General features: G+C 42.0%; 1 protein-coding gene across 1 annotated transcript in view; it reads left to right on the top strand.

The window, feature by feature from the left end:
- Positions 1 to 25,546, top strand: part of PRKCQ (protein kinase C theta) — a 153,068-nt gene that overhangs the window by 103,558 nt on the left and 23,964 nt on the right. The window contains exons 13-15 of the mRNA XM_031015017.3: positions 12,257 to 12,348; positions 14,298 to 14,360; positions 19,815 to 19,953. Coding sequence (XP_030870877.1) covers positions 12,257 to 12,348; positions 14,298 to 14,360; positions 19,815 to 19,953 — 294 coding nt within the window. The remainder of the gene's footprint in view (positions 1 to 12,256; positions 12,349 to 14,297; positions 14,361 to 19,814; positions 19,954 to 25,546) is intronic.

Genomic DNA, 25,546 nt, shown 5'->3' with positions numbered 1-25,546 from the left:
GGAAACAACACAAATACCCAATGACAGATTTATTGAATAAATTATTATATGGTCAGAGAAAATAATACTATATAACCATTTTAAATGATGATGTAAATGCTTAAACATCAATACAGAATGTTGTTTATGAAATCATAAGTGAGAATATATAGTATTTCCTTTTAAGCAAGAACATTCACATGTATAAGCATGAAAAATAATGAAAAACTAACAGTTGTTAATTGGGAGGTAGGATTATAACTGATTTTATTTTTATTAAATCTTTCTGTGTATGTTACTATAAACACACTTTAGACTGGGCTTCTGGGCACTTAGGCAGTTGTGCTTCTCTTGGTGCCTTTTCCCCATTTTTTTTTTTTTTATTTGCATGTATGACAGTTTTCATGTCTTACGGGGAAGGCTATTGGGAATCCCACTTTGTAGAAGATAGGTATGCTCCTTTCTCTTGCCTGTCCATCACAGCTTCAGGCAGCATTTGTTTCTGTCCCTCTTATGAGAGATCTCCTTAACCCATTTATGCCTGAGGTTGCAGTTTTTTGAATTTTGAAATCAGACCTTGGTGATGACCTTGAGCAGTAGGATATAAATAACTCCCACATGCTTAGCGTTCCAATAATGGAACACTAGGCATAAATGAGTTCCGTGCAGCTGGGATGCTTTACCAAGACCTGAGCCACAAGTGCATCCACAGCATTGGTGCTGGGAGAGAAAAAAAAAACTTCAGCAGAGAATGTGCACATGAAATGTAAATCTGACTGGCTCAAGACTCAGATCTCAAGGAACTGATTCCTTTTAGAAAGAGGAAAGAAACAAAGGAAGAAGCTTGAATCACCTTTTCCAACACCCCGAGTTGTTGTTTTTGAGATGTCTTAATTATTCAAACCTTGCTTGTCAAAGTAACTGATTAAATACCACAAGTGAATGCAAAAGGCAACGATTGATATGTGATATGGATAATGCTTTGTTCTGGGAACATGTTGGGAATGACCTTTCTTGGGAGGACAGTTACCTGTGTATACTAGTGTAGACATCAGATAAGATAAATTAACTATGTACTTCTCCAGGGCATTGTTATTTTTTAAAGGAAGTTATTCATCTGCTCTCTGCCTCCAAAGAGCGCACCTGTTGAATACCAGATTATTCAGGAGATTCTGAGGACAGGTATTCACTTGTTATTAATCAGGGGCATTTGGATTAAATTGTTAAAAGTTTTTAAAGTTCCTAGATGAGGGATATATCACCTATGGAAGGGTGAAAATATGATAAAGCCATTTAGGAAGCTACAAAATGTGAAAATTCCTGTGGACTTGGATTCCGAAGTCCAAGCCCAGCTCTGCCGTTTATCAACAGGGCTCTGAGGCACCCACTTTACCCCTGCCCAGGACAGAGAGAAAGAGTTACAGGCAGAGGGGCTGGGAGCTGTAAAACCAGGGGCCCTAATGGGACGGCACTGTCTGGGGACATAGATGTACAGGATAATTCATGGAATCTGAACCTGAATCTGAATGAGGCTCAAATCAAAAGAATCTTCACAATGAATTTTCTGTGTGCTAGATCAAGATGACTTTGTACATCATCCAGGCTCTAGCATAAATTACTGGCTCAGGGTCTAACGTAGATCAGCATTCTGAGAGGCTGCTGTCTTGGCAAGAGGAAAGAAGGGCTAGCTCTTCTTTCTTTTACTTTTTTTCTAACATTTCTTTGTTGTTAATATTTACATTTTCTGTCTTACATGAAAGTCTGCAGGGCTTGAAATTGCACGATCCCTTCTCAGTATCCCCTTCAGTGCGGATGCCAGCCAACTTTTGCACTACTAGATTTCCAACTTAGATTTTTAATAGTTTCCATTACTTACATTTTAAAAAGTAAAAAAAAAAAAGGAAAATCCACAATAAAATTTGTCTACAAGAAGAGTTGTCATAAATCTTTTAACTCTATCCACTTACAAGTAGATTTAAAACAATTAGAAAAAAATAATTAACCATAAAACTTTGAAACATAGGGAAAAATAAACACTGAAAAAAACAGTTTCCCTCTTTTTAATTATGCTGCAGTAAAAGAAAGATTAATAAATCAAGTATCCAAAGTTTCTGTGTTCTATCTCTGATAAAACTGTGGAAAAATAAGAGGATTTATTTCCAAAATTTGTTTGGAAAGGAAAGATGCATCTAACACAGTAAGGATGCTGTTTCTTTTTAATTTCAAGGAAATAGTTTTCCCTTAAAAATTAAAAGTGAACTAAAGTCTACCTTCCTCTGTGTCTCCTTTGAATTCTGAAAGGCCGATCTGTATTCTGACATTTAAGTAGTGTTACTATTTCACACCTAAGTAGCTCTAGATCCTATAGGAACAGCTCTGTCTCTGGGTTGTTCCCTCAGGTTGGATTTGAGGGCAGGCCGCCGTGGTTTTGCAGGCCTCTGAAGAGTGGCCTCCCAGGGTGATGCCAAGAGGCAGAACGCTAGTGTTCCTGGATTCACATCACTGCCCTTGACTCCCGCACTCCCAATATGCACCAGTTGAACATTCTTGGTCAGTATCACTTTGAAATTTTTCTTTTGTGAAAAAGAAAACTGAGTTTCACTTTCTATTCATAGAACACACAAAGCTCTACTTCCGGTTATGGCTTCAGGGCATGAGTGTGTGAGTTACTTTGAACAAGTCACCTAACATTTCTTTGTGACACTGGTTCTCCTTTTTTGCTTCCTAAGGATAACGTGAAAAATAATAATAATAACAATAATAGCATTTGCAGAGAAGTTTGGATCTTTTTTGGAGAAAGTACCATACTAACTACAAGATATTATTATCATTTAAAATTAAAAAGAAAAACTCCTTGAACTTGATAGTTTTTAAAAAGTATGTCATCCTGGTATTTCCATAGTTTTAAGGCAAAATCCATCTAAGAAAGTTTTTAATTTCAAGCATTTTATTCAGAAACTGCTTCATCTGAAGCTCTCAAAAATGCTGCAATCCATGAACCCTTCAGTTGAGCTAGGAGCCCTGGAAATTATCACAATTGTAGCAAAGAAAAGAAAACCCACGGAAACCACATCCTTCCAAAGATGTGTCCCTGCACTAAGACAAGAATTAACTTTTCATGCTGCCCCCATCTGTAGTGACAGATAAGCCTCTTTTCTTTAACGTCCTCTGGCGGCGTTCTGATCCTGAGAACGCTTACACGTTGTTATTTCAGAAATTGGGGATCACTCAGACGTTCTGCAGGTTCCCCTGCTATGTAACCAAACTGTGATTTGGCAAATGTTAGATTTTATAGCAAATTTACAAAAATGAGTCGATTTACAGCTGTCAACCTGAAATAATCAAAAAGGCCAGAATCTAATTTAAAGAGCATTTATTCAAACTCAAAGTTTGAGGATGGCCCACCTGGAAACACCCCAAAAGAATGAAGTCAGAGTTGTAAAGGAGGGAACTTTAGGGTTTCCATAGGGAGAGACAGAGGCATTTTTAGCAGGATTACATTTTTTCATACAAGGCTGGTGCATAGTTCCAGGAACTTGGTTACAGGCAGTGTTTCTTTTTGGGAAAGGGACATTTAACATCTTTTACAGAGTGTGCTATAGTCATGGGTTTTCTGTCATCTGGTCTAAGGAAAATAGGACAAAAAAAGGAAAAGGTAATCTTTAACAAGATTCATTAATTAAAAAGGCAGGAGGCGGCCAGGCACGGTGGCTCACACCTGTAATCCCAGCACTTTGGAGGCTGAAGTGGGTGGATCACCTGGGGTCAGGAGTTTGAGACCAGCCTGGCCAACATGGTGAAACTCTGTCTCCACTAAAAATACAAAAATTAGCCAGGCGGAGTGGTGGGCACCTATAATCCCAGCTACTCAGGAGGCTGAGGCAGGATAATCACTTGAACCCATGGGGCGGAGGTTGCAGTGAGCTGAGATCACACCACTGCACTCCATCATGGGCGAAAGAGTGAAACTCCGTCTCAAAAAAAAAAAAAAAGAAAAAAAGAAGTCAGGAAGTGTTTGTCCCTGACAATTGTTTAATTCTCTCTAGTCATTGTACAGAACAAGAGAAAAAAGGAAGCAGGCTAATCTATAATCTGAGAAACAGAAGTTGTAACCATATGTGACTCAGATCACAGTCGCATCTCTCTCAAGGCATAAAACGCATTTTAGGAATTCCAACACCTTTTAAATGTTATTTATTTTCACACAGTAATTTATGGGAAATTAATGTTGCACTCACAATGTTTCCTTATGGTTTTCTCATCCAAATACACAGGAAATAACGGGCAATGAGTGAACACATATTCAGGAATTCTTGAACTAAAAGAACAAGACACTCACTCAGTGCATCTGAAATGCCGCATCTTTCCTACATGCCTGCTTTTTTTTTGTTTGTTTTTTTCTGAGATGGAGTCTCGCTCTGTGCCCAGCCTGGAGTGCAGTGGTGCGATCTCGGCTCACTGCAAGCTCTGCCTCCCGGGTTCATGCCATTCTCCTGCCTCAGCTTCCCAAGTAGCTGGGACTACAGGTGCCCGCCACCATGCCTGGCTAATTTTTTGTAGATTTAGTAGAGATGGGGTTTCACCGTGTTAGCCAGGATAGTCTCGATCTCCTGACCTTGTGATCCACCCACCTCGGCCTCCCAGAGTGGTGGGATTACGGGCGTGAGCCAAGGCGCCCGGCCCCTACACGCCCACTTTTTAAGCTCACAGATCTGTTCTTATCTTGATGTGACTCTGTAATATTCTTCCAGGCTCATGGCCCATATTATCTGCCCATTCCTTTGTCAGCCATTCTCACAAAGTCCCAAAAGTATTGTCACCAGCTTCCCAGAAGACATGAGCATTTGACATCTCCTTCAAGAGAGTGCCTCAGGAAAGTGCATGCCTTCTGTGAATCTACTATCCCTCCTTTGTTTTTTGTTGTTGTTGTTGTCATTGTTGTGTTCGTTTGTTTGTTTTGAGAAGGAGTCTCACTCTGTCGCCCAGATTGGAGTACAGTGGAACGATCTCGGCTCACTGCAACCTCCATCTCCTGGGTTCAAGTGATCCTCCTACCTCAGCCTCCCAAGTAGCTGGAATTACAAGCATGCGCCACCACGCCCAGCTAATTTTTTTTTTCTTGGTATTTTAGTAGAGATGGGGTTTCACCATGTTGGCCAGGCTGGTCTCAAACTCCTGGCCTCAAGTGATCCACCCACCTCGGCCTCCCAAAGTGCTGGGATCACAGGCATGAGCCACCATGCCCAGCCTACTCTCCCTCCTTAGAAACCTTGCTGAAAAACTACCTACTCTATAAATCACTCTCAGATACACTAAATCCTACTTGTCATTCAGACGCTCAGGCTTCTCAGCTTACGTGACCCAGAAAGATGATTTTGCTCCTGTACTGCTGGGTGTCTTCTGTGACTTCTTTCATATGTTCTGTTTAAATAATACCTTGTCTATGTAAATAATACATTCCTTGATACCAAGATGCATGTTTCGCTCTTTTCTTTTGTTTCATTTGCCCGTAGAATGCTAGATAATGTTCAGGGGCTGGGCACAGGGGGAGTGGAAGAGAAAAAGAAAGATAAATGGTCTGACTGTAGATCATACTGGCTAACTCAGGTGCCAGGAAGGCTGGTCCCGAATAGAACTGCAGAGGAGAAGTCTGTCTTTGACAAACCCTCTTCCCACCCCTCTCTGACCTCCTGTTTCATTATTTTCCCCTTCATCCCAGAGTTCACATGATCTTGTACCCACTGTAGCTATCAGGTCTCTGCCTTGATTTTTTTTTTTTTTTTTTTTTTGAGACAGTCTCACTCTGTTGCCCAGGCGGCTCAATACAACCTCCACCTCCTGGGTTCAAGTGATTCTCCTGCCTCAGCCTCCCAAGTAGCTGGGGTTACAGGTGTGTGCCACCATGCCTGGCTAATTTTTGTATTTTTGGTAGAGATGGGATTTCACCATATTGGCCAGGCTGGTCTTGAACTCCTGACCTCTAGTGATCCACCCACCTCAGCCTCCCAAAATGCTGGGATTATAGGCGTGAGCCACCGCGCTTGGCCTCTGCCTTGATCCTTGATCGCAAAATCATTCTTCTCCATCTCCTTGTCTCTCGCCCTTAAAACTTCTGTCACTTCAGGATCCTCTTCTCCACCACCAGTCTTAGAGAAAATATCTGATAAATAGCATAGAGCAGTTTAATATGTGTTGTTCCTAGCAACAATTTCTTCCTAAAGTGGAGCAGAGTGGAGTTTCCTTATTAGACCCAACATTACGTTGTATTTGAGGTGATTACAGTTCCCATCCTGAGGAGGTGACATGCGTGGGACTCTTCAGGGGAAACTGTGGGAATATATGAGCGTCAGAATCAACGTACTGCAGAAATTCAAGTGCCAAACCACAGAAAAGCCCTCTTTTACAAAGTAGGAGGAAGAGCAGGGGGGAAAGGTGATAGGGAGGATCCCTCGGGGTGGTAAGAAGAGGAACAGAGGAGTTAGGAGTATCGGAGGACAGGAGAGGAAAGAATTTCAAGAGAGAAAGGATCATATATTTAATGTGGTGAAGAGTTGACAATCAAAAACTGAGTGTGGAATGTGTCATGGAGGAGGAACAGACAATACAGTGTGAAGGAGTGAGTGGTGGATAGGCAGATTCAGTGGTGATACAGAAATCTTCCAGAAAGAGTTTTCAGAAGATGGAAGCTCATTATGACTGCAGAGTGTAAGGGATGAGAATCATGGGAAATGCTTGAGCCAGAGATGGAGAAACCAGACAAGAGGGAGACTATTCAGGTTGTTGCCTTTTCAGATAGGCTTCTTTCACTTAAGAATATGCATTTAAGGGTTCTTCTTTTCTTTCTGTGGCTTGAGAACTCATTTTTCATTGCTCAGTAATATTCCATTGTATGAATGTACCACCATTTATCCACTCACCTGTTGAGATGCATCTCGGTTGCTCAGAATAACTAACAACTAATGATTTGTTATGTTCTTTTGTTTTCCTTATAATGACAGACTCCATGGATCAAGAATTTTAGAGTAGGGAGGGGTGGTAGAGGTTATCAAGTCAGATCCCCTCATTTTGCAGCAAAGGAAATGGAGCCCCAGAGAAGATAAGCCTAGCTGGTCACAGGAGAGTGCTCTTTTCTGTGGTCAATCCAAAATTATTAGTAAAGTTGAGACTTCAAGATACCTAAACACAAATCCAACTCACAACTTATTTAATTGGAAAATGATTCATTCCATGTCCTAAACCTTAGACCCAAGCAAGAGGGGTTCCGCCCAGCCCCTCACTTAGAATCCTCCCTTTGGCCTTTCTCAAACCACACTCCTTCCTGTGAAGCCAAGAGGTCATCTCTGTTCCTAAACTACTCCCCAGGACCTCGGAATTCCATACCTAAACAGCCTTAAGCCTATGTAGACATCTCCCTAGGTTCTGTCCTTGAAAGGGGCAGAAGGAGACTTTCCCGATATGGCCAATTAACTGGTGCAGAATTTTGAGGGATCCTGAATTTGTCACGGTCCTTCTTGGTCATTATGAAGTTATATTTCCGAAGAGACAGAACATATAGGAATGTAGAGCATATTTAATTGAATTGTTGGTGAGCTTGATTAATAACATTTAAACCTGGGGACCCACGGTGTGGGGCCTCCCTCTGCATACTCGCTCCAAATCTTGCAAAGGTTGGGGCTGTCCTTTTTCTGATTATAATGCAACTTAATGCTTTTCTTCCCTGTGTGATAAATAATAACAATGTATGTGATAAAGTTAATACATAAGGAGTTCTTGCTATATGCCAGGCACAAGGCTAAATACCTTATATGAATTCTTTCATTTAATTTTAAATATGAACGATAGCTCCCCTTTCTTGTTCAGAGCAGAATTCCCAACTCTTTCCATCGGCTGTCCTATGAGATGTCCCAAAGAAGAGTTGAATTCTATCTCTGGTTTCCATCTTGTTATACTATAGGCTTCGCTGTTATAACATTTGTTACATGTCCTTAACATATGATACTTTGAAAGGTGTGATGGTAAATTTAGATGTTTTGTCATAAATATTTTGATCTTAACTTTATTTATTTTGCAGAGATTGCAAATATTCTCTTGTGTAAAATTTATTACGTTGGTTTACTAGCCTTCGGAGAAAAAAGATACCTCGAAAAAAATGACTATAATTATTCTTTTCCTTCTTTTCCCATCTTGTTTTTCTGGAGAGGGAGTCTATAAATCTGATCTTATTTGCATGATACTTGCCAAGTTCTCAGTGCATTTACAAAATTAACTGTTATTAGTCTGATAAAAATCATGAGTTAATTTCTTTAATGCTATAAACCTGTCATTCATCCTATAATATATGCACATTTGCCAGCCATTTCCTTGTTTACTCAATATTTGATTAGCTGTGTTGAATAGTCATCACAACTAAACACTTTCCCATTCTCTTTATTCTCATTCTCTCCTTTGAAAAGTGTAATCACTGTAAGAAGAAAGCAGTGTAGAAGCTAGGTTGTATTAAATAACTTTTGAGGCCACTTTTACAATTCACCCTTTACTAATTCTAGAATATTCACAAAATGTCCTATTCCTCCCTTTAAAGAATTATCTTGTGTTTTAAATAATGATATATTTTGACAGCTCTAGGACCTTTATCTGCTCCAAATGATATTTGTGTATGCAAACGCAGTCCTATGAGAATTATACAACTGATTTTGTTAAATCTATCACTTTGATCTTGTATTTAATCATCATCTTTTTAAGACAGGGTCTCACTCTGTTGCCCAGGCTGGCTTTGGACTCCTAGGCTCAAGTGATCCTCCAGCCTCAGCTTCATGAATAGCTGAGATTACAGGCATGCACCTCTGCACCCAACTTAAATACCATTTCTTTAAAACATCAATAACACAAACATAAGAGTCATACAGCTTTGATTACCCATCTATCTACAGAATGTCAACATTGTTTATTGCCTTCAGTTGTCTGGAAATCACAACAAAGCTGTAGGTAATGGTGACTCTCTCATTTTCATGGACAGGGTTCATTTTTCAGAGGAGGAAACCAAGGCCCTGTGATGGTGGGATTTACCTGATCACACAGCTGATTAGCGACAGTCTCATTTCTCACAGACTAGAATTTCCATTCGACAGATGCTTTGCCAGGAGTTGTTGACAGTCAGCAAGACTGGGACGCGTTTGGCATGTCCCATCCCCCAATGCCATCACAGCTTCAATTCTCACCCACCGGAAAGAATCATTTGCCTCGGTTAATGTATTACCCGCCATAAAGATGTGAGGTCTAGACTAGTAAGTGACATTTACAATTAACCCAACACAGGCCACATTCTCTCCCTCCCTCCCTCCCCACCATCTCTCTCTCTCTCTCTCTCTCTCTCTCTCTCTCTTGCAGCCTGCTTGATATCCTCTCTCAGCAGGTGGCCAGAACCTAAAGGGTAGCCCAGGACGGAATCTAATTCTGTTTTCTTCTTTCTTTCGAGAGCCATCGGCCAGAGAACTGTTCATTTGCTTCTTCTGGGAAGTATTTGCTGGTTTTTGGATTGGTTTTGGTTTTGTCTTTCCTGGCTTTTAAATCGTTTCCTAGGAGGACAGCTGCCATCAGTTATCAATTGCCCACTGAGGATCAATGCAGAGCTTCATTTCCACACACACTATTTTGTTTAATATCCACAGCAACCCTAGGAGGTAGGAGTATTACTACCCCATTTCACAAACTAAATGAAGCTCAGCAGAGGTTAAGTCACGTCTCCAGAGTTACAGATAGAGGGGCTTTGAACCCAGGGCTGAGTAAGGATGAAGCCCACATTCTTTGCAATTACTCTGAGTCTCATTCTTCTTGGTTTGTTTCTATCTATGCCAGCCCAGAGTCTTTCCAGCAGGCAGACACTTCTTTTTGCTTGCGGTTCTGCAGAGGTTCTAGTCAGCTGTGGGTTGCCTTCAACTCTGAGCTCTCCTTCCCCAGCTGTTTATGAAAGTTTGAGCCTATTATATTTGTATTTATCTTTTATGATGGGATTTTGGATTCAGCTTTTAAAAGGCTTATCCATCCCTCAAAATGTGCTCCTCAAAATCCAAACCTCTGGACCGTGTAGTTTCTATGTGCATACATTTGTGCTAATTTTATCACAGAGCAGAACAGATATTTGACAGATTTATTGTGGAGCCTGCAGTTCTCTTGGGAGGGTTAAATGTGGGGCATCCAACATACTATAAATCTCCATTGCTGTTAATTGATAATCACTAGCAACGTAGTCGTCTTCTCACCCTCATGGTAGTGAACACTGACTGTGCCCTGTGATCTCTTAGACTTTAATGGCCAGTTCAGCCCCCCCAATGCTCACCACTAGTGTGGCGTCTGATTCAGACCTGAGAATAGGTGGGAAGGTGTGTGGAATGCATGGGAGTGGGGCTGAACTGTTGCCTCCGGTCCCCTCCCACCACTTTCTCCACATCTAAATTGACAGTGTTAAATTCTGAAATGTCAGCCTTTCTAGGAATTTGTAAGCATTCAAACACTTAGAAGAAACCGTTCACTCAATCACTGTTGGAAATGCTTTCGCTCTACACTTTCATACGCTTTGCTCTCGTGACTACTTAAAAGAAGATTCCACCTTTGTGGCTTGTATAGGGCCATTATAGTTTGAGTAAAAAGGTGAGGTTAGAACAGAAGCTCTTTCTGTGGTGCTGATGAGAGCAAGAGGTAGCGTGAGAAAGCAGGTATGTGCAGGCAAAGCCAATGACGACTCTCAAATTGGGTTTGAAATCTGTGTTAAGTCATGATTTATGTCAGCTGAGAATTTGGGCCTGTCCAGAAGAGAAAAGGGTGGGCTTCACTTAAAGATATATGGAATTAGTAAATCAGATCAGAAACTAACATTGAAAAAAGACGGATGCTTACCTTGACCTGGACTATTGAGATAATTGCCACAATACTTGGTTTCCCCATTCTGTGGCGACCAGGCAAGGAGTCTCACTGTCAGACCAGAACAATGTTTCTACTATTACCTCCTATGACCCACGGCCTCGGTTGGGTTCACATCAAAATGTAAAGGTTAATTCTGTTAAGAAACCACCCAGGTGAGACTTTCAGATGCAAATTCATGCCCAGATGCACCAAAGGTCCTCACACTTTATGGATTACTGATTCTGTGATGCATTACAACCCTTTAAAAAATCAGGTTTCTCTAAAGTGTTATAAATACATTTATTGGAAAAAAAAATTGTCTCACATCATTGAGGAGCTGAGGCTGGTTACAATCCTGGCTGATATGCCCAACACAGCCTGAAGACCACCCAGCCCTACTTCTGACTGTGGCCACTCGAGGGCCCCAGCTCTACTGACATACATCATGTCCTCTGCCAGAAGAACTCCGTCATAAACTGTGGCTTGCCTCTGCCATGAGTTAAGTCAGGACTGGAGAAAAATAAGGTTAAACTTGATTGCAAGCTTCAGGGAGGAATGACTGACATGACCCGCCCACTCCCCCCACGCCACGCCCACAGAATATGCTTAGTAGCTAATTACTGAGTGTTGAGTGAATGAATGTTTCCAAGCTCCGCCCTTGGAGTCAGAGACCAAAACACATTCTCCTTATCACCCTGCACCCTGTCACTTTCAATAAGTATACAATCGGCACATGCTAAGTGCCCTAAGTGCCTGGCACCATCCCATTGTCTGGCCAGCAGGTCAACTGGACTCTCCCTTGTGCCCCACACTCATCTGCTGGGTTGTAACACGCAAGCATCTAGATGTCACACGGCATCCCACCTAGATTCCCCAGGCTTCCTGGGGCTCAAAAACATAGATTGTTTAAATGATTTTGACAGTCTTCTGATAAGTGATTTCACAACAGAATTGGTTCCCCTGAAATGATACAATCCATTTAAAAAGTAGTCCTCCTTGTTGTATTTTCTCTAAAGAGCTAAAAATTGGAACTGTGACTGGGTATGGTGGCTCATGCCTGTAATCTCAGCACTTTGGGAGGCCAAGGTGGGTGGATCACCTGAGGTCAAGAGTTGGAGACCAGCCTGGCTAACATGGCGAAACCCCATCTCTGCTAAAAATACAAAAATTAGCTGGGCGTGGTGGTGCATGCCTGTAGTCCCAGCTACTAGGGAGGCTGACGGGAGAATCTCTTGAAGCCAGGAGGTGGAGGTTGCAGTGAGCCGAGATCACACCACTGCACTCCAGCCTGGGAGACAGAGTGAGACCCTGTCTCGGACAAAATAAATAAATAAAAATGAAATGAAATAAAAGTTGGAATTGTTTTGTTTTTCCACAGGAAAACCTCTTTTTTGTGATGGAGTACCTCAACGGAGGGGACTTAATGTACCACATCCAAAGCTGCCACAAGTTCGACCTTTCCAGAGCGACGTAAGAGGCTTTAAAGGGTTTGGGAGTTTTCCACTGTTCTTGTCAGTTCTTGCTGGTTTTTTTTTCCTTTTTTCCCACTTGGCATGCCTGAATCCCAGGGCCAGGTGAACCCTTGGGAATACATCGAGCAAGGCAACAGTTTTCCCAGGTTGTGAAACTGAAATTCGTGTCAGTTTGGTTTCATTTCTCTGTGATTTAAAACTAACTACTTAGTTTCTTAAGGAACCATCCCGATTCATCAGGCTTCTAACTAACCTGAGCACAGAAGCAAATATGTAGCCTTTGGAAAGGAAGCAGTGAAATGGACTGCAGACCTCAAGGGTGGTCCCCAGGGATGGAGCTTGTAGCTGAGGCATCTTATGGAAAGCCTGATGTGGAGGCATAAAGCTTTAGGAAGCAGGAAGAGGCACTTAGTCCATCTGAGAACAAAGCTTCACCTTCCTAGTGCCAGGCAGCCTGAGACACCTGGAGATGGGGCAGGCTGTGTGTACCTGGTGGGACTGCACCTGCGTCCACAGCTCTCACCACCCCTCCTGCCCATGATGTTCCCTTTGGGTCCCACTTCCTGCTCCCCATGACATGCAAGTAAAAGAAAGCTCTGCCACTGGGCTCCTTGGAAGATGATGAGTACATGCTAGCTTCCTTTGCTCAGCGCTCAATAATCCCTCCCTCCCATCTGCATGAACACTTTGAGTGGTTTAGGTTGAAGTGGGTTGAGAAATGGATTTGGTCCACCAGCTCCTTAAAAACCCTGGCTGGAATGGCTGTTTATCACATCTAGTGGGTAGCACTCTGCTGAGATCATTGCTCTGGGAAACCTCAGCAATGCACCCAGAGGTAATTTTACTGGATTTCTGCAGCAGAGAAATCATCGGGCATTTTTCATGCCAGAAAGAATTCACTTAGTCCACTGTCGTCTCCAGCCAGCCCGGACCCACGCTATCCATCCTGTCCTAAATGCCTTCCAGGAAGGAGAATTTTGCATTCTTCCACAAGATCCAGCAAGCTTCCCTTCCAGGAAGCTATCTCTTACATCTGACCTTAATCCCACCAGTGATGGGGTAAACTCATTTCCTTTAACCTTGTCACCATTGAAGATGAAGTGTAACTTATCTTGCATCTGCTAATATCCTCTTTTCCACCTCATGGGCTGTTAAGTGTTGCCCAGGCTAAAGGTTCTCAGTACGAAAATAAACCAGCTAGTTCTATTCAGAATGGTGCATACAGGTCTATGGGTGCCAACCAGAGTTTAAAACAAAGGGAGAAATTATTTGCCTATTATCTATACTATTACTTTTTTTTTTTTTTTTGAGTCAGAGTCTTGCTCCGTCGTCCAGGCTGGAGTGCAGTGGTGTGATCTCAGCTCACTGCAACCTCTGCCTCCCAGGTTCAAGTGATTATCAAGCCTCAGCTTCCTGAGTAGATGGGGCTACAGGCGCCCAACACCATGCCCTGCTAATTTTTGTATTTTTACTAGAGTTGGTGTTTCACCATGTTGCACATGCTGGTCTTGAACTCCTGACTTCAAGTGATCCACCTGCTTGGGCCTCCCAAAGTGCTAGGATTACAGGTGTGAGCCACCGTACCTGGCCTATACTATTACTTTTAATGTCTGTGTATGTTTTATTAGCAATAGCAAAAACAACAAAAAAAATGACAATGTGAGCATTATTGTTTAAAATATAAGAACAAGTACTAGATACAGGCAGGACTCACTTAAGATGCCAGCTCTGTTTTATGCTGTTAGGACTGAGACTGGAAGTGTCTGAGCCTCTACTTTCTTATGTGTAGAATGAATGGACAACATCTTCCTTGTTAGGATTAAACAGAGTTATGTGTGTATGCCATTTAGCCATACACAGCATGTCAGAAAAAGGTCAGTCTGGGTTTGGGATTGTATTTCGTTCCATGACAACATTCATTTTGAACCTTGGTTCTCCTTCCCCCAGGTTTTATGCTGCTGAAATCATTCTTGGTCTGCAGTTCCTTCATTCCAAAGGAATAGTCTACAGGTAAATTTTGCTTTGTGGAAACAAATGCTAAGATATCGGCTTTCCTGGCTCAGTTAATTTAATCATTGCACCGAGTGCTGGGAGACAGCCCATGTGATTTCCTGGGAGTAAGCTCCACACATAGGTCTCCTGCCCACAGTGATTACACGGATGATGACTTACAACCAAGGAAGACATTCCAGTCTCAACAGCAGGAAAGTGCTGAGCTCATTCTGTCCTTTATGCTGGTTCTCACTTGAATTCCTTCTTTCACCTTCCTTCTCCCATTTTCACTGTCCCATTTTCACTGTTTTCTCTCTCTTATCTTACCTTATGGTTTCTTTCTCTTTTGTCCCCTTCATACCTCTTATTTTTGCTTGTCTTTGCTTTGAGCCACCTAGAAATGCTTATGGAATTTTCTTCTTCTCTGCTGTATGACATCATTTCACGTTCTTTTGTCCAAGCTCTTAGATTGACACTACTGTATCTCAATCTCCTCACTTCTTTTCTCAAAATGTAGTTGGCACTTATTTAACATGCAAACCTTTACAAGCTTACTGTCAGATTTCCAACTCACTGCAGATTAGGAGGAAAAATAGAAAGGAAAAAAAAGAAAGGATCTAGTGAGGAGGATGGCTGAGCTGCTGGAGACCAGATAATGAGTATTGAAGCTTTGGTGCTTACAGAGTGTAGAATTCACTTAACAAGGAAGGATCTCTCCATTTTCTGAGGGTGCAGTCAAGTGAGGGTTGCTCTGTTTGGAGTCACACAACTAAAGGCTTAGAGGAGGTTTGAGAAGTAAGTATTCTTAAGCAGCCTCTTTGAATTTAATTTTTTTGGTCTATCTACAAAATCATAGATTAAGAATCTGTTTTATAATTTTTTAATCTTCAGGAAATTGAGAAATACTCACCAGAATATTATTTAAAAACTCTTATCAGAATTTTTTTAAATTTTTCTTTATATGTGTAAGGCCTGCAATGTATCTAAAATATTTCTGTACCTGGGCACTGACTAAATTGTGGGGGGTGGATGGATAGATGGATGGATGGATGATGGATGAGTGAACAGATGGTTGGATGAATGGATGAACAGATATTTGGATGGATGGATGGGTGTGGATGGTTGAATGGATGGACAAATGATGGATGAATGATGAATGGATGAACAGATGGTTGAATGGATGGATGTGGATGGATGGATGGATGGATGGATGGATGGATAAATGATGGATGAATGATGAATGGATGAACAGATGGTTGGATGGATGGATGAATGGATGTACCTGGATGGATAGATGGATAAATGATGGATGGATGAGGAATGGATGAACAGATGGGTGGATGGATGATGGGTGGATGATGGATGGATGGACAACAGATGGATGAACAGATGGTTGGACAGATGGATGGATGGGTATGGATGGATGGGTGATGGGTAAATTGAACAGATGGTTGGATGGACGGATGGGATGGATGGGATGGATGGATGGATGGTGATGGATGGGTGGGGAGATAAATAAATGAAAGGGGCTGGGCACAGTGACTCACACCTGTAAATCCCAGCACTTTGGGAGGCCAAGGCAGATGGATCACCTGGGGTTAGGAGTTGGAAACCAGCCTGGCCGACATGGCAAATCCTGTCTCTACTAAAAATACAAAAATTAGCTGGGTGTAGTGGCCCTTGCCTGTGATCCCAGCTACTTTAGAAGCTGAGGCACGAGAATCACTTGAACCTGTTAGGCGGAGGTTGCAGTGAGCTGAGATCACACCATTGCACTCCAGCCTGGGCAACAGAGCAACAGTCCATCTCAAAAAATTTAAAAAGTTAAAAAAAAAAAAGGGGAATTAGGAATAAAAATTAGGAAGGGCTGGAGAGAGAGAGAGACAGAGATCTTAGACTGGAAGGGACCCCATGAAACCTAAACCCACATGCCTCGGGGCATTTTATTTCCCTGTGTCACAAAGCTTCTTTCTATCATGTCACCATGTAAATTATTAACACTCAGAACAAAAAAAAAGCAATAGATGTCCATAAGTAGCTTTACTATCACAACAAATTGTACCCATTTTCGAGTCTTACCCTGCCCATGCATGGAAGTTATGTTCTTTAAGCCTTCTTAGGCACCAACAAGAAAAAAAAATGAGTTTATTTTTTGTGCTCATTAGGTTGCAGGAGACCCTTGAAAGTCATCATCAAATAGTTATAACTGAGGATAGGTCACCAGACAAGTATGTTGGCTTTAAAACTGGCCTGCTGCATAATGAGAAATAAGTTGCCTTATAATAAGTTGAATAGTAAATTATTCAACTGTCTGTGTGTAATTTGACTCACCTAAACTTTTAATTTGGCAACTGAATTAACAAAAGGATTCAATTCATTTCTTTCTTTTGACCTCATAGGATAATAATTTTCTGAATTTGTTCACAAAACTGATACATTAGTTTTGAAGGGCTGCCATAAGAAATTACCCCAAATTTGGTGGCTTATTCTGGAAGCTAGACATTTGGAAGCAAGATGTGGGCAGGGCCATGCCCCCACCAAGCCCTCGCTTTACCAGCCTCTGGTGGCTGCAGGCATTCCTTGGCTTGTGGCTGCATCACCCAGTCTCTGCCTCTGTCTTCCCACGGCCTTCTCTTGCCCCCATCTGTCTTTTCTAAGAACACTTGATGGATTTAGGGCCCACCTCGATAATCAAGGATAATCTCACCTTGATATCTTTAACTTAATTACATTTGGAAAAAAAGACCCTTTTTCCAAATAAGGTCACATCCACAAGGTTCTGGGGGTTATGACATGAACATACCTGGACATATATTCTGGGGGCCACCATTCCACCCACACAGCTGGTATCACAGACCATGTGTGCTCTGGATGTGGAGGTCTTTGTCAAGCATGGCAGTGGGTACTAAACATAGAGAAGTCCCAACCCCTAGAAACCTGATAAGCCACTTTCTGGGGTTTCTTCAGAGGTAGAATGGATTGATGATGAATGGATGAACAGATGAAAAGACATAAGCTGTACATTCAAAAAATGTCCAAGTGAATGTTATTCCAATTAAAAGTGCAAGTGCTGAAAGGAAAAAATATATCACCAGACTTAAGTAGGGGAGATGGCAAACAAAAATTCTTCTGTGAAGGTAGACTTTTTAGAGTGGAAGAGGCTTTGCAGATGGAAGAAGTGACTCCAGGAAAGGCACAGCAATAGGAAAATGGAGGAATATTCAACAGGTGCATCCAGCTTCAGGGGCAAGGCTGCTGTTGGTTGATGAAAAGCATGAGATGTGGAGAAGCAGGTGTGGTGGCGTCACTCACCATCTGCCAGAGGAACCACAAAATCGATGGCATCTTCAAAGATGTTGTAAGCCCTGGTTTGGGTCAAATGTAAAAACACAGAGCCGGAAAGTATGCAGATGTGGAAAGAAGAATCTAGAACTTCCAATCTTAGAGTATTAGAACTAAGAGGAACCTTAAGATTATATTTTATTGACGATAAAACTGGGCCCAACCCATGTGTTTGAAGCCACTTTCAATGCTTTCACGTGATTCTCATTGGACGTTACAGGACCCCATGAGACAAGCAAGGCAAGTGTCATGGTCCCTGTTCCTTGGAGGCTGCCAGAGGGGAAATGGTGAGGCGGAGCCAGCCGGCCATAATGCTGGGATTAGGAAGCCAACTGTGATGCCCACTCCACCTCTTCCAAATAGAAAAGCTTTGCCTCCGTTAACCTCATGATGGAATGAAAGGGTGCCCCTGGATGTTCTCTTCTGCTTGATGCCATGATGGCCTGCTTCTCCTCTGACAGATGAAAGCTTGCAGAGACATGCACAGGCTGTGGACTCTGAAGTTCTCCCCTGGGTCCTGATGCCCCATAGGGTGTAAGCATGACATGCCTCAGAATACCCTGGGCCTCTGGGTTCTCTGCCCTCTCCAGCTGGCTCCAGGGGTCCTCACTGGTCTTCCTTGGCACTCCTTCCTCACCCCCATGGGGGGCTGGCTTCACATGGAAGCCTTTCAGAACCTTTCCCATATTGGCCTAGATCCCTCAGAGCTGGCCAGGCACAGTGGCTCACGCCTATAATCCCAGCATTTTGAGTCTGAGGCAGAAGGGTTGCTTAATGTCAGGAGTTCATGACCAGCCTTGGCAACATAGTGAGACCTTGTCTCTACAAAAAATTTTAAAAATTAGCCAGGCATGGCGATGGCACACATGTGGTCAAGAGTCTGAGGTGGGAGGACTGCTTGCTCAAGAGGTTGAGGCTGCAGTGAACTGACATCATGCCACTGCACTCCAGCCTGGATGACAGGGAAAGACCTCGTCTCAGGGAAAAAAAAAAAAACTGATATCAAGGGAAGCACCTGAATTATCTTTAAAAAATCAATTTCACAAGTACAGAATGAGAAGAAACTGGGATAATGGCACTTCGTAAAGGAAAGAAGAAAAACACCTGAAGGTTTTAGTTTACAATAAACTCAATAATGGGCATTACTGTGATGAAACTATGAAAAATATGGTGCAGGATCTTAGTCCACCATGGCAAAAGGCAAGAGGATGGTAATGGAGCTCTGGCTGCCACTGTAACCTGCACCAATCAGATTGTCTCTCTGGAGGATTCTGGCTTCATTCTGAGCCAAGTCAGTCAAGAAGAAAACGGACAAATTCAAGATATTTGGAAGGTAGAGGCCAGAATGTTTGCCCTTCATCCAGTTTCCCCCAGTGGCCACATCTCATGCAGCTGTGGTACAAGGTCAAAAGGGTCTGAAAACCACATCATGAGGAGCGAAGTCCCTGATCTTGGTGAGAGAAGAGAAAACTTGATGTCATTTTTTTCAAATATTTGGGGTGTCACATATGGTAACAACAGAAAGCCCCCTTGGACCAATAGGTGACATCACATGGAAGCGAAGTTCGGTTAATTGTTTTTTAAAAAATATTATCAGTTACATTTCCCTAAGAATGGAATGGGTTCTTTTAAGAGGATACTAGTTCTCCAAGGAAACAGAAATTTGTTGGCATGACATTCTGGCGTTGGATGGATTCCGGTTCTCAAGGGGTTCAGTATTAGTTAGGAACAAACTTCATCAACTGGACTTGGAGTTAGGTGCAGTATAATTCATTCACAAATATGTAGAAAATGGCATACAGTAAGTATATTTTTTGGGTTTTCCTCCTTCGTCATTACCCTCAGGAAAGTCGTGGGATCAAGGGTCCCCAATGGGTATGGGTGCTCTGTCCTCCTTATACTGAGCTGCACCCCTTGGTAAATCAGAGAAAGAATCCATAGCAGCCAGCGTGCCCTTGCAGAATCTGCTTTGTCTACACCCCACTTGGTGTGCAAGTGGATAGATACATAAGCGCCTCTTGTGAGCCCCTCTCAGGCTGCAATGAGACAAACTCCCTTGCCTCCTGTGGAATTTTATGTTAACCAAATTATATTGATTAATGTGAGATTTGCTTCACTTTTGTTTTTCAGGGACCTGAAGCTAGATAACATCCTGTTAGACAAAGATGGACATATCAAGATCGCGGATTTTGGAATGTGCAAGGAGAACATGTTAGGAGATGCCAAGACGAATACCTTCTGTGGGACACCTGACTACATCGCCCCAGAGGTAGGAATGCAGTGACAGGCTGCTCCCACCTCACCATGCCCTGGCCACATGCCATTGCTTCTTTAGCCTCTGAAAATCAGAAGGTTTTAAATATCTTCATTCAAGATTTGTACCTGTTTTCCTAAGTATCTCATAAACGCCACCATGCATGTGGGTTTCTATTATTATTTTGTGGGGAGTGCTACTTTTACAAATCACATCTCTCCAAGGCTTGCAGAGTTTGGCATTTCCTTTCCCCCAGCCTTAAAACATATTCACTCTGCTCAGACCTACCAGAAGGAGCAGCTAGTGAAGAGCCAGGTGGAAGCAAGTGTCCACCCAAGTCAAGTGGTGAAACTGTGGGGTCAGAAGACCTGGACTGAGTTTCTAAGCCACCACTGATGTAAGCACAGAGTGATTGCCAAAGTCTCACTGACTTCCATTTCCTCTTCTGTAAAATGGGTATAATGCTGATGTCATTGTGTTATTGTGAGCATTAGATGAGAAAGAGTGTGAAAGTTAAAACTCACCCCTGCCCCCATTAAAAAATAAGAAGAAGACATTGCTGTCACATTCTGGACACACAAAGAAGTGAAATTTGCACAGAAGGCATCCATCAATTCAGTTAAACCCACCTCCCCCCTTTTCACAGAATCCTCCCCAGCTGCCCACCCAGGGAGATTAGTGACACCCCTCCCACTTGGTCTTTCCCATGGCACAGCACTTGTCCTGGTTGCTTTTTCATCTTCAAATCTCCCTGCATGACTGGATATTTGCTCTGCAGTCATGGACAGATTCATATTCACTTTTTAAAAATTTTCATTTTGAAATAATTGTAGATTCACAGGAATTTGCAAAACATAGTCCAGAAATATCTCCCAACTGTGCCCTTCATCCAGTTTCCCCCAGTGGTCACATCTCACGTAGCTGCAGTACAATGTCAAAGCCAGGAAACTGATGTCCATCCAAAGTGTACATGGTGCTATGCCATCTTCTCTCATGGGTAGATTTGTGTGATCTTGTTCACTTTTACATCTAAGGACCTAGTGCAGGTGTTGGCATATTAAGGTGCTAATAGATACCTTCTAGAAGAGTAAATGGATGAACTAACTAATAAACGTGTGATTGGAGATGGTTGTTTGATAAAGACTCTGGCAGACCTCTGATTTCCTGGGTAAAATTATTCAGCAGCAAGTTCCTGTCATTGCCAAAGGAGTTGTGGCCATCTGAGTCCTAGAACTATGTAGCTTCGCCCTGTGGTTGGGTGATATGTAATTTGAATTTAGCCTTGGCTTCTATTCCATGAGGAATGATGTCTTTTAGCTTACATGGCATTGTTGAACTCACAGAGCGAGGCTTATTGATTAAATAACTTTCTGATTGTAGAAATCTATGTTTCATTCAGTTTGGCACAGATACAGGTTTTGATGCTATAAACCATTTTCATTTTGAAGTGAAACCAAAGCTCATCAAAGCACGAGTGATGGGGACGTAAGAGGACGGACTCAACTCAATTACTGAATTCCCCTTTGTAACAATTCTGAAATATGCCCAAATGCACTCTGCTCAGACCACCCTCACTGCCATCCCCAGCAGCAGTCTCCTTTGTCACTCCCTCAGCCTCACCTGAGCCATCTCAATTTCTTTCCTCTTCACCTTGCAACACCTTGGTGTGGCTGCCTTACTCTGATGTATTCCTGTCTACAGATGTTGGGTGCCGGGTCTTTTCCACGGCAAACCTTCCTTTCCGATTTCCATCTGCTTCTTGCAGAATCTGGCTTCCACAGCTTGCTTCTCTCTGCAGCTTCACTCCCTTCTTTTCTTTTACGTGTGCTTGTCTCCACGTGATTCAGTGCTTGGTCCTCTTCTCTTCTTACTCTACATCCTCCACGAGCAACTTCATTGATGACTGTGGTCTTCGCTGTAGAGTCAATATGGCCCACCTGCACTTCTTCCTGCTGCAGACACTACGTCCACTTTCCTGCTTGAGACCTCCAAGTAAATGCATGAGTCCTTCAAAGACAGCGGGTCCAAAACTCTCTCTGTTGAACTTGCTCCCTACTTCCCTCTTTCCTTTTCTTTCTTGGTGAATTACATGTCATCCATCCAGTCTTCTAGAGAGAAAACTAGGAATTATACAAATTTCCCCTTTCTTTCTTACCCTTCAAATCCACCCAAACACCAACACCTTCTATAATTGGACCCTCTCATGTCCATTCACTCCCTAAACTTGTGACTGAATTCAGACTCTCCCTTGATTCCTTCTCCAAGCTCAAACAAATCCCCTTGATCCAGCTCCGCCCAGATCTCCAGGTCCTCTCACCCTTACTGCTGTTACCCTAGTGCAGAACATGAGCGTCTCTTGCCTGGTTCTTGGTGACACCCTTCCATCTCCTTTCCTCCCTTATCATCCATCACCAGGGCATGCTCTTTACATATCTTCATGCCTTTTGATCAGTTAGAAAAGCATCCCCGAGATCTGTCTATTTATATATGAATCATATACATTGTCACCAGCTAAGATAGACTGTGTGTTATCAATGCCTAAAAAGGAATATGATCAGGTTATACTAATAATAATATATAGTTTAAAATAACTAAATTGCATTAATTTATTTTTTTATTATTGTTATACTTTAAGTTTTAGGGTACATGTGCATAATGTGCAGGTTAGTTACATATCTATACATGTGCCATGCTGGTGTGCTGCACCCATTAACTCGTCATTTAGCATTAGGTATATCTCCTAATGCTATCCCTCCCCGATCCCTCCACCCCACAACAGTCCCCAGAGTGTGATGTTCCCCTTCCTGTGTCCATGTGTTCTCATTGTTCAATTCCCATCTATGAGTGAGAACATGCGGTGTTTGGTTTTTTGTCCTTGCGATAGTTTACTGAGAATGATGATTTCCACTTTCATCCGTGTCCCTACAAAGGACATGAACTCATCATTTTTTATGGCTGCATAGTATTCCATGGTGTATATGTGCCACATTTTCTTAATCCAGTCTATCATTTTTGGACATTTGGGTTGGTTCCAAGTCTTTGCTATTGTGAATAGTGCCACAACAAACAGATGTGTGCATGTGTCTTTATAGCAGCATGATTTATAGTCCTTTGGGTATATACCCAGTAATGGGATGGCTGGGTCAAATGGTATTTCTAGTTCTAGATCCCTGAGGAATCGCCACACTGACTTCCACAATGGTTGAACTAGTTGACAGTCCCACCAACAGTGTAAAAGTGTTCCTATTTCTCCACATCCTCTCCAGCATCTGTTGTTTCCTGACTTTTTAATGATTGCCATTCTAACTGGTGTGAGATGGTATCTCATTGTGGTTTTGAATTGCATTTCTCTGATGGCCAGTGATGATGAGCATTTTTTCATGTGTCTTTTGGCTGCATAAATGTCTTGTTTTGAGAAGTGTCTGTTCATATCCTTCGCCCACTTGTTGATGGGGTTGTTTTTTTCTTGTAAATTTGTTGGAGTTCATTGTAGATTCTGGATATTAGCCCTTTGTCAGATGAGTAGGTTGCGAAAATTTTCTCCCATTTTGTAGGTTGCCTGTTCACTCTGATGGTAGTTTCTTTTGCTGTGCAGAAGCTCTTTAGTTGAATTAGATCCCATTTGTCAATTTTGTCTTTTGTTGCCATTGCTTTTGGTGTTTTGGACATGAAGTCCTTGCCCATGCCTATGTCCTGAATGGTAATGCCTAGGTTTTCTTCTAGGGTTTTTATGGTTTTAGGTCTAATGTTGAAGTCTTTAATCCATCTTGAGTTAATTTTTGTATAAGGTGTAAGGAAGGGATCCAGTTTCAGCTTTCTACATATGGCTAGCCAGTTTTCCCAGCACCATTTATTAAATAGGGAATCCTTTCCCCATTGCTTGTTTTTCTCAGGTTTGTCAAAGATCAGATAGTTGTAGATATGTGGCATTATTTCTGAGGGCTCTGTTCTGTTCCATTGATCTATATCTCTGTTTTGGTACCAGTACCATGCTGTTTTGGTTACTGTAGCCTTGTAGTATAGTTTGAAGTCAGGTAGCGTGATGCTTCCAGCTTTGTTCTTTTGGCTTAGGATTGACTTGGCAATGCGGGCTCTTTTTTGGTTCCATATGAACTTTAAAGTAGTTTTTTCCAATTCTGTGAAGAAAGTCATTGATAGCTTGATGGGGATGGCATTGAATCTATAAATTACCTTGGGCAGTATGGCCATTTTCACGATATTGATTCTTCCTACCCATGAGCATGGAGTGTTCTTCCATTGGTTTGTATCCTCTTTTATTTCATTGAGCAGTGGTTTGTAGTTCTCCTTGAAGAGGTCCTTCACATCCCTTGTAAGTTGGATTTCTAGGTATTTTATTCTCTTTGAAGCAATTGTGAATGGGAGTTCACTCAAGATTTGGCTCTCTGTTTGTCTGTTATTGGTGTATAAGAATGCTTGTGATTTTTGTACATTGATTTTGTATCCTGAGACTTTGCTGAAGTTGCTTATCAGCTTAAGGAGATTTTGGGCTGAGACAATGGGGTTTTCTAGATATACAGTCATGTCATCTGCAAACAGGGACAATTTGACTTCCTCTTTTCCTAATTGAATACCCTTTATTTCCTTCTCCTGCCTAATTGCCCTGGCCAGAACTTCCAACACTATGTTGAATAGGAGTGGTGAGAGAGGGCATCCCTGTCTTGTGCCAGTTTTCAAAGGGAATGCTTCCAGTTTTTGCCCATTCCGTATGATATTGGCTGTGGGTTTGTCATAGATAGCTCTTATGATTTTGAGATACATCCCATCAATACCTAATTTATTGAGAGTTTTTAGCATGAAGGGTTGTTGAATTTTGTCAAAGGCCTTTTGTGCATCTATTGAGTAATCATGTGGTTTTTGTCTTTGGCTCTGTTTATATGCTGGATTACATTTATTGATTTGCGTATATTGAACCAGCCTTGCATCCCAGGGATGAAGCCCACTTGATCATGGTGGATAAGCTTTTTAATATGCTGCTGGATTCGGTTTGCCAGTATTTTATTGAGGATTTTTGCATCAATGTTCATCAAGGATATTGGTCTAAAATTCTTTTTTTTGGTTGGTTGTGTCTCTGCCTGGCTTTGGTATCAGGATGATGCTGGCCTCATAAAATGAGTTAAGGAGGATTCCCTTTTTTTCTATTTAGTGGAATAGTTTCAGAAGGAATGGTACCAGTTCCTCCTTGTACCTCTGGTAGAATTCGGCTGTGGATCCATCTGGTCCTGGACTCTTTGGTTGGTGAGCTATTGATTATTGCCACAATTTCAGATCCTGTTATTGGTCTATTCAGAGACTCAACTTCTTCCTGGTTTAGTCTTGGGAGAGTGTATGTGTCAAGGAATTTATCCATTTCTTCTAGATTTTCTAGTTTATTTGTGTAGAGGTGTTTATAGTATTCTCTGATGGTAGTTTGTATTTCTGTGGGATCAGTGATGATATCCCCTTTATCATTTTTTATTGTGTTTATTTGATTCTTCTCTCTTTTTTTCTTTATTAGTCTTGCTAGTGGTCTATCAATTTTGTTGATCCTTTCAAAAAACCAGCTCCTGGATTCATTAATTTTTTGAAGGGTTTTTTGTGTCTCTATTTC

The sequence above is a fragment of the Gorilla gorilla genome, chromosome 8, assembly GCF_029281585.2.
Source record: "Gorilla gorilla gorilla isolate KB3781 chromosome 8, NHGRI_mGorGor1-v2.1_pri, whole genome shotgun sequence".
Classification (NCBI taxonomy): Eukaryota; Metazoa; Chordata; class Mammalia; order Primates; family Hominidae; genus Gorilla; species Gorilla gorilla.
The sequence above is the reverse complement of the archived record's forward strand: the minus strand, read 5'-3'. Positions and strand labels throughout refer to the sequence as shown.